Consider the following 9,990-nt stretch of genomic DNA (forward strand, 5'->3'; position numbering starts at 1 on the left):
ATGGGGAGAGTGTATCTCCTCTGTCAGCAGCAGCAGCTTTGCCTTAACACTGTTGCAGTTTGGGAGAGAATAGAAAAATCCCAGCTTTTTCACTAGCTTTTTATGTAGCTCAGTCATTTAGTTGATGGTTGCAGAGTAGCTTGAGATCTTTCAGCCTCAAGGAAAAGCAAAGCCATGTCACCCCAGAGTCCTAAGGCAGATTGTCCTTCCCACTCTGTAGGCATTAACCCCCTTCTCTCCTTGGCTTGTCTTCCAGGTACTGAAAGGCTGCAAGAAGCTGAACCTGTCTGTACATTCAGTGGGACGCATCCCAGGGGGCTATGTCACCAACCACATCTACACCTGGGTGGACCCTCAGGGCCGGAGCGTGTCCCCGCCGATGGGCCTGCCACACCACCAGAACAGCTCCCTCCGCAAGGACAGTGAGAAGAGGAGCCACCTCCAGCTCCTGCAAGAGGGAGATGAGAAGAAGGTGAGCAAGGGGGATCAGCCACAGCCCTGGGGGCCTGTCTGTGGTTACCTGTTACCATGTAGGTGCCAACCCTCTTGTTCCCTTTATGCTTTTCATTTGTGTCAGCCTGGCCTCCATTGGGATAGCCTGTCTCTCCTTTAGGGTACACTGGATCCTGGTTTTCTCCCTTGGTCTGTAGCTTTCCCTCTGTCTCCCCCGAGGAGTCCCGTAGGACAGGATGGATTGGCTTTGTTCCCATTTAACACAAGTAGAACCTGACCTGGAGACAAGGCGTTGTCCAGATACAGACTTGTCTGGCGGTGAGGGTCCTGCTAGGAACAGTGGTCAAACCAGAAATTGCTTTTAAGGCTTTTTCCCAAACAGGTTGTTGTTTTGGCTGGAGGCCTGCTGCCGACATGGTCATTGAGAGGCTGACATAGATATTATGTTCAGGAGGGCTCGTGGATTTGGAGGGCTAGATCTGAGAGTGCGTTACTGCCCTTCTTCCTGCATTTCAGATCTTTCCTCAGGTGTTTCCGTGAGGCTTTCTTGGCTCTCTTGGCAGTTTTGTCCAAGTAAAAAAAACAATTTTTCTCTTCCAAAAATGCTATAAAATGAAACGGATAATTTTCCTTTTCTGTTTGGGGAGAGGCAGGCTGAGCCAGGAGGGGCCTGAGCAGTGCCTGTGCAAAAAGCCCTGTCAAGTGAAAAAGGAGCAGGGAAGGGATTGGCTGTAATAATGGTACCCAGGGGAGCTGGTGGTGTCTGGCCAATGCTGGCTACTCTAGCAGGGCCTGGATCTCGGGCCTTTGACAGAATGGAAAGCCTATCAGCACATCTAATTCCCAATCCTCTTCTCTTACTGGGAGCTGCCCTCCTTTGAAATAGGCCTTATTATAAGTGAAGCCAGCAGAGGATATGTTCAAGCTGCGATATCTGATCTTGGGGATTTTGTGTTTCTTCTCCTTCGTGCTTTCCATGCCCAGACAGACCTAGAGACTTGTAGGTGCAGAGGAACAGAGCTCAGATGCCCTTGCAGTGAGGCATAGGTTGGAGGGGCAGACTCTACTCACTCTCTCGGTGGTGATGGGTAGGGAACCTGTTCGTCCTGTACAAGCAGGACATGGTGTTGCCTCACCAGCATTCATGAGATATCCAAGTACTGTCCACTGTACTGAGTGAGCAGGGCGCTTGCTTCCCAAAGGCACAGACTTGCTTGGACTCTCCATCCTATTATCCTGAGATCACTGTGGCTGTCCCCAGCACTTTGATTGTATGCCCAAAATATTCTCAGCTCCTCCTGGAAAGGCTGCGGAGGGATCTGTAAGCTGGAGCCTCCCATCTCAGCCAGAGAGGGGAAAAAAATCTAATACAGGATGAGGCAGTTTGCTGATGAAATATTCATGTGGGCCACAAGGGAGAAGGGCCCGTTATTTTTACTTTAAGGAGAAGAGAAAAGCAGCCGCTGCTGGCTTGCTGGTGTCCCCCACCCCCTACCACTCAGTGTCACCTTGATACAGCAGGCAGCGACTCTTTGAAGCTGTAGGTAGATGTTTCCCTGTACATCATTCCTTTAGTCCTTGCTGTGTATCGACATGAAATACTTAGAAGCCTGAAGCTGTACGCATCCCTGCCCAGTGCCTGAGCCTCGCGTGGCCCCAGACAGCCCCCCCGCTCCCCGTCAGTCCCTAGGGAGATGCGATTACAGGTGCCCTAGCTGTCTCTGGGCAGCTCAGCTGCTGCATGGGCCAGTCATCAGACCAAAGCACCCTCCTCTGTGCTGCTTCTGGTCCTGAGCTTGTCAGGGCTGTCTCCCAGGGTTGCACAGGAAAATGAAGGCAACTGAACTTTGCAAGTTAAAAGAGCTTTAATTACCATAGCTTAATCCGCTTTGGAAGCGAAGGAAGCCAAGTTGAATGAAGGCCACGTTAAACTTCGAAGAGTATCCATGCTAGGCTTGGCTGCTGTTGGATACACTCACTCCCAATGCGTAAGGGGGACCCCAGCTCCAAGTCACCCGCTGTGGCACCATTCTAGCTGAGCTGGGCTGCAGGACCTTGGCTCACAGAAGTGGCTGCCCTTGTTCTGAGCTGTGCTTCCCTGGTGCTATTGCTGTGATGCCTCTTTGCAGCAGTGCTGCAGAGCACTTTGAAGATTTGCCAGCCTTGGGTGGGACGTCCAGTCTTCCTGGTGCTACCAGCTTGTGGCTTGCTGGCTTCAGGACCTTTTGCCCAGGTGTGAGGAGTGGTGAAGAGCCTCGCACTCCACTTGGCTCTACCAAAATCTAAGCTAATTCTTCCATTCGTTGGTGCTGCTTCACGCAGTCAGACAGCCCTTTGACTTCTTGTAGTGGAGGATCGTGCTTTGACCCTAGGGCAGGGGGATGAAGGTCCCTCTATTAGCCCAGGAAGAGTCAGTGGCAGTTGCAGGAAATATTTGAAGCTTACAGAAATGCAAAGATCTGATGCAGAGGGCAATAGTCGCATCACGAGAGCAGGCAGTATTCAGTCTTCCCCTCCAGGCACTGCTCTTCCACGGCATGTCAGCACTGACATCAGACACCCTGCTGTTCCCATCCTGCCCCTCTGAGCCATGCTGGCCGTGTACCACGCTTCTAACAGAAGCTATCAACTGTGTGTTGTTCCAGTCCTGGGATCCCCACACAGCTCTGCTGGTGGCCCTTGGCTCCCTCTGCTACTCTGGACTTGACTTCTTGCATTAGACTCCAGTGTGCCTCCTGCTCTGCTGCAGCACAGCTCTCGGCGTTGCCCAGAGGCCTTCTCCTTGCCCTGTTAATGGTCCTTGCTGACCACAAGCATGATGGACCTTTCTCCCTAGCCTGCTGGGAGTCATTCAAAAGTGCTTTCAGCGGTAGCTGTTAGCACTGGTGGGCCCTGAGGTTGCTCAGAACAGCACCCTGACCCCTCCACTCCTTGCACTGCTTTGAGCCTGCCTCCAGACCCAGCTCCTCCTCACAGTCCTGCTCATTGGTGTTAATGTGCAAGGCTTGGTCTGCATGTTGCGATAGCCTCCATTCTTGAATTCCTATCTGTAAGTCTGGCAAAAGAAAATTGCTGGATGCTACAACTTCTAAATGACCAAGGCCACCCAGACACTTCTGTATCCAGAGGTGCCTTGATTTGCCAGCTGATGGTGAAAGAAAGCCCTGCCATGATCAAGGCTGGCTGGCAGCGAGGAGAGCTTGACCCGGCCCGGTGGATTTGAGAGGAGTTATTTGGTGTGACTGCCTGTGTCATTTGTCTGAACACATGCTTCAGGGCATGAATTAGCTGAGTTGCTTTGTCCTGACTTGCTGTGCACCATCGAGAGATGAAAATATGTCCCAGAACATGGGAACAGCCTCTAGTTTTTTCTCTTTTTATTTGTATGTGTAGATATATATTTTTTTTTTTTAAACTGTTGAAAGGGAGGTTATTCTGTTCACAAATATCATGCAAATAAATGCAACGTATCCCTGGTTAATTCAGCTCAGTCAACCGGAATTGACAGGTACCCCTGAGGGCCATTTGATCTCTGGATGGTTTTACATTGTGAGGGAAGGGCTGGGGATTAGTTGGTTATTTTTTTCCCCCCTCTCTCTTCTATTTCTAATTGATCTGAATGTGCTGGAATACATATGCAAAAGTTTTCAAACAGGCACCGTTTGGGAAACTACAGTGGAGATCAGACTTCAGCCCTACAGCAGGAGGCTGAAGCGATGTAAACAGTAAGTTTGGTAATGCTCTGCTACAGTTCAGTAAGCCTGCAATGCTACTGTAGTTAAGGTGATATTTCCAGCTTTTGCAAGGTTAAATTCAAGGTTGGTGGAGGCATCCTACATTCATCAGGCAATAGAGATATCCCTGTCTGCCTACCTTTCCCTCCAGGACATCTGTTCTGTATGCCTGAAAGGATGGGTTTTGTAGCATAGTTTAACAAGTTTGCTTATCTGTAGGCAGAAGCATTCATTATCAAAAGGCTTGAAATGGAAACCGCTGCTGTTGGCATGTGTGTGATAGTGTAACCGATCCATCTGGCGGAGGAGGGATCTGGTGCATGGCTGCGTACCTTGCCGGAGCGGGCACCCGGACGGTGGGCTGGAGGTGTGGAGCAGATGGGCTGAACGGGTGTGCAGCCAGGGTGGTTGGGCTTTCAGCTGATGGGTCGGTCTGACCTCCTTGGATAGCTTCGCTGTAGCACAGGGTTAGTGTAGAAGGCAGCCAGCATTGCTGGCCTAGGGCTGGCACATTCCTTGCCCTTGGCTTTCTGTTGTATTTTTGTGTGGACACTGGGATTCCTTTGCTGTCAGCTGCAGAAGAAGCCATTATGGGGCTTTGGGAAGTTACTGGTGGTCTGTCAGCTGCCCACTGGCTTTGCTTTCACCATCATGTTCCAGTCAGTGGTTCTGGGCCAAAATCCAGCTTGCACCAAGCTTGGGTCAGAGGCTATTCTGTGTGGATGAGCAGGAGGTGAATGCTAAGATCTGGGCCAATTATTCAGTGTAGACCTGACCTAACATGAATGATAGCTCATGAGAAGGCACAAGAAGGGATGTGAGAATTTAAGGGAATGGAGGGATGAAGAAGGTGCTAGCATGTATGCACTTGTGGTTGTGCAAGTTATGGCAAACCTTTATGCTTTCCATGTCTGTGTTGTCTGTGGCAGGTTGAAGAGATGGCCCTATTTCCCAAGTTTTGCTATTACTAGTTTCGTGCAGTCAGGGCAGCCTTCGCTGTAGTCGTAATCAGTGGATCCAATGTTTCATCAGAGCCCTGTGCCCATCTTCCCTGAAGGTGAAATAGCCAGTGATGGTGGTCAGTAATAAGCGTGAAATGAAGGGCTTGCACTAGTGCAAAGCTCTGGTGAAACGTTCTTGGAGCCGCCTGTCTCCAGGACAGACACAGCAGCAGGTCACAGTCCCCCAGCGCCACCCTAACAGAGGATGTAGCCTGCTTGCTGGAAAGATGGGACCTGCTTCCAGTGGTCACCTTGTGCTTCAGAGCAGTTTGATGTTTATGATCTGTTCAGGCTTAAGTCCTCTACATTTTTCACAACAGCAAGGACCATTTGTGCTGTGAATTGTCATTAATGTGCTTCTGGGATCAACAGCTTATTTCATTAAAAGCACTTTGGAAACCATCAGCCAGCAAAAACTCATAGGTGCTGCTGAGCTGGGAGGAAGATGAACTATGCAAAATGCTCTGCAAGTGTTGGACTGCTAATTCTCTGAGAAATGCCATTTCATCAGCTGAATCGTTGCTCTAATGTGCTTATTGCCAGGGGAGCTGCTTATTCCTTTAAGCTTTTAGTGCAGCAGAAGAAAGAAAATGTATGTAAAGAAGAGAGTGCGAACTTGCCTTCAGGCAGTTCTGTATTCAAAAGTAGCTATAATTATTATTAAAAAAAAAAAAAAAGAAAAAATATATCTGTGATAACATTGCATGGCTTGAATGTTTGAGACACTGATGGTGACTACTTGAGCATGAAGGATGAGAGATACAGGAGAGATAAGGAAGGATTTCTTTCTATTAGATTGTAATGACATTTTTCAGTGCCAAGTGATACAGCTCCCCGCGTCTCTCACTGTTTGCTTGCTCTGACCTTGCTGGGGTTTGCTTTGGTTTACAGCTAGAAGCCTCTGCAGGCTACTTGGGGGTATGTGGTCAGCTCCCCACTTGCCTGCAGGTTTCCTGTGGTGACTGGAGTACGTGACATGAGCCACTGGTCCCCCAGTTCCCTGGGGATAAAAGGTATCCTTCTGCATTGGGTGGTCTGTAGCACTGTCCCAGCAGCCTTACCCCAAAATGTCCCTTGCGTCAGGCCTCAGCTCACCTTACCTCATGCTGGCAGGCAGCAGTGTCATCTCTTTGTTATTTCAGGCACTTTAAGCAGAAAAAGCACCCCAAAGTGGTAATTGTGCCCCAGAGCTCTGGAGTGCTGCATGAGTCGAGCGCTGCCCACCGGGGAGGCATCTGTTGGGCTTAACAGCAGTGTGGCCAAGAGCTGGGCTGGGCTGAGACTTGGGATCGGGCCCCATGGCAGAGGACTTGGTTTAGAGACTGTCCTGCGCTGCTTCTGTTGTTGCCTGCCTGTCCCTCTGCTCTGAGTGTCACCTCTCAGCCGTGGGAGATGCTCACTGCCGTGTCACACACCTGCCACAACAACCTGTTTGCAAATCAGTGCCCCACACATGCCTGTTGCGTAGCCAAGAGCAGCACTGTAGCTGTGCTAATATTAAACACACTTGGAGGTGGCTGCCAGTGTAGCTGTGACAGCGAAGTCCCCAGCATGGCCTTACAAAGCCTGCCCTGGAAGGGGGATTGATGTTGAGGCAGCTCTGATGGATTTGGCTCCCTTAGCAGCTGTGACTCTGCTGCTCCCAGTAGCTCAGTTAATGTGTTGTGAGCTGGCTCTGTGTTCCTGTGAGCTGTGCTCGCACATTTGCAGGATGTCTAGACATAAGCCAGTGGGGTTTCCTTGGTAAGCAGGAGGATGAGCCCTGCGAGCCTCCTTAAGTGTTGTTTTGTTGTTTGGTAGCAGTAATGGCATGGAAATAGCTGTCCGCATGGGTGAAACCTTCTCAGCCACTCATGCAGCTGTGTGCTGAATTGTACTGATGGAGAGTAATTCTTGTCTGAAAGTGCTTTTTCTAATGGTAAAATTGAATCTGTCAACAGGTAATTTCATAAACCCAGAGAAAAGAAATCCCATGCAAGAATCAACTCAGAGCAAATGCCTTACTGATGATGGCATTTTTTTCCTTCATTTCCTGCCACAGGAGGCGGCAGATGTTTCAGTGTTGAAGTTGAAATTAAAATTGTGACCCTGATCTTCCAAATGTTTCTGTGTTGTACATGTGGGAATAGCTTGGGACTGGACGCAGCCTTGGTACAGCGTAGGGGAGGAGGTGGGGACTGCGCAGCCCCTGTGCTACTGTCGGCCTGGGAATACCTGGCCCTTCTCAGCAAGGTGTGGGGGGGTTACCTTGCCTGGATGTCCCCAGTTTCCCCCCCACAGAATAGCTGCACTCCTGCACAGCCTTGCTTGCTGCCTCTGTTTTAGGATGGTGTTAGGACAGCTGTGCGTTAAGCAGCTTGGAGCGATCCCAGCTCTCCCTGATATTAGCCCCTGAGGTATGTTACAGCTTCTCACTCTGAGCTTCAGCTTGGCAGCAGAACAGGGGGAGAGCTAAAGAGGGGAGGAAACATGAAGTGGAAATGTAACCAAAATGCTCTCTTCTGGGACAAGACTTGCACAGAAGTGTTAATCATACATGTACAAACCTGCTTACTTGAGTGGAGAAGGCCAAGCCGAAGGGCTTTGTCCAGGAAACGGTGCGATGGGGGTCTGTTCCCAGTGGGGTGCAGGATCAGCACTTTCCATCATGGCAGGATCAAGTCACAGTGGTGGGAACCACTGGAAACAACAGCCTGGTCACAGTAGACATATGTAGCTCCTGCCTTGGACAGCAGCTTGATTTGTGCTTCGCTGTCATCCTGCAATATCCCTCCCACCCTGCAGCCATGTCTGGAGCATGGGCATATGGCGTGGGAGAGGTCCCCTCAATAGGGATGGCAGGTGCGGACAATCCTGTGCTTGGGGCAGCCAGCATGATGGTGCCAACCCCACCTAACACCGTCTCTGCGATGTGCCCCGTCACTGGGGACAGCCTCTCGGAGGCAGGAGGCCCTTGGGAAATAGTGTGCAAAACAGTCTCCCCTCTTATCCCTAAGCTCTTAACACGAAGTGACTCAGCCTTTGCTTCATCCTGGCAATCAGCTTATCTCTCGGTTTGGCTCCTGAATGCTTTCTCTCCGCTCCTCCTTCCTGCCTCCCTCATCACTCCCCAGTCTGATCAAACTGAGTGCCCTGCCTGCGAGCACTCGCTTTATTTCTCGGTTATTTCTTAAATCTGCAGTTTGTCAATAAGCCGAATGCTCTGAGAGTGGATATTTCTCTGGCCCCTGCTGCTGCCACGCTTTTCCCAGCAGCTTGAGTTTCTGTTGCGATTTCCGCAGGGTTTATTCAGAGAGGCGTAGGTATTAGTTGATTAAGAAATGCAATTAAGCCCTCAACAACCCAATTTTCTGGGATTGCCAGCAGCGACATATTTTTAAGTAGTGCTTAGGTTTTTTCACGCAGCTTGGGTTTGCAGGAAGGTCTTTCAGACCTTTATTGCTCGGGGCTGTATTCATTGCTTTCTGCTTCTTGAAGACTAGGTTTGCCTGGTACGTGTGTGAACAGCTCACACAGCAGCACGTCAGGTTTATAGGGAGAGGGAGTATCTCTTACTCGATCTGATGATATCAGGGTGGGGAGAGCAGCTCAGGTGGGGGCTTCTCAGCTTACCATCCCATCCGGATAGTGTTAAAGGGAAATGTAAATGTCTTGATACAGAGCTACCCCTCGTGTTGCTAACTCCAGTGAAGTTCTGGCACATATATTTGTTGTTTAGGGACTCGTAGAGAGGGAGTGTTGCCGTTACCAGTCTACTTTGACCCTGATCTGTGATTGCGTGTGCTTTGCTGCATTTCTGCTACTTGTATTTTTCCCAAAGTTGGGGAATTCTTGTGGTGAAGAAGTTGCAGTAGAAGGGAAACCCTGAACGTTGTTAGACAAATGGGGAGAAAAGAGAAGGACTTTGGAAAAGTTTAATGTTTTTCTGGTTTTAATAAAACCCGGTGAAATATTCTATGAAGTAATCATTCTATGTCCAGAGCAATGTTTTCATGTAAAGAGACAGTTAAACTGCCCTTGATTTTGACAGGCAAACGCTCTGTTGGGTGGGTACAATGCCCACTCTCCTCTCCAGCCTGAAGCGTGAAGGTTTCTTTATGGTTCCTTTACAATGCTTCAATCCTAGAATTGTTTCCAGCGCTTTGTGCCCTTTAAAATAGGGAAGGCACTGACCCAGGGAATGTCAGTTTTGCGCAGCCCTAGACAAGGATGCTGGTACAGGCAGTTAACGTCTTACAGTTCTCGCTCTCGGCTTACCGCAGTACAGCTGTTTCTGGAGCGTGGGGAGCAGCGGGCAGCGGCGCCGTGCTGAGCGCCTGCCTGGGTTGGTAGTGCGTTCATGGGATCACCCCAACTTTAGTTTGCAGATCCATAAAGCAAAACACGTGCAGCTGAGGAGGCATTTTTGCAGTTGCCAGCCAGCTGTGACACCGGTATAGAAAAGTAGGAGCTGTTTTGGCATCCATTTCTTAAAGTACAAAATTTTGCAGTGTATAGTCCTTAAGTAGAGTTATGTCCTGCTGCTGATTTCTGTCTTGCTGCTATACCACCACCAAGATAGAAAATGGGTTTTCAATACCAGCCTCTCTAAGGCTGGGCTAAATTCCCTGCGTGATGCTGTGTCCTCTAGAGAGGCAGGTTAATTAGTGACTTGAAGCTGGAAATTAGTTTTCCATCTGGGTAAATGTGCAAGCTTTTGGTTTGACTGTGATGAAGAGTTTTAAATATAAAAGCCATTCACAGTCTGTTTCTAGTTGTTTCTATCAGTGTGAAACACATTTTGGCTTTTCTCATTTGTTCTT

The 9,990-nt window shown here is 49.5% G+C and overlaps 1 protein-coding gene across 1 annotated transcript in view; it reads left to right on the forward strand.

The window, feature by feature from the left end:
* Positions 1-256: 256 nt before the first annotated feature.
* Positions 257-9,990, forward strand: part of DFNB31 (deafness, autosomal recessive 31) — a gene marked incomplete at its 5' end in the record, with an annotated part of 37,999 nt that continues 28,265 nt past the window's right edge. Inside the window, one exon of the mRNA XM_009586552.1 lies at positions 257-472. Within this exon, the coding sequence (XP_009584847.1) occupies positions 257-472 (216 nt within the window). The remainder of the gene's footprint in view (positions 473-9,990) is intronic.

Source organism: Fulmarus glacialis, unplaced genomic scaffold (assembly GCF_000690835.1).
Source record: "Fulmarus glacialis isolate BGI_N327 unplaced genomic scaffold, ASM69083v1 scaffold16691, whole genome shotgun sequence".
Classification (NCBI taxonomy): Eukaryota; Metazoa; Chordata; class Aves; order Procellariiformes; family Procellariidae; genus Fulmarus; species Fulmarus glacialis.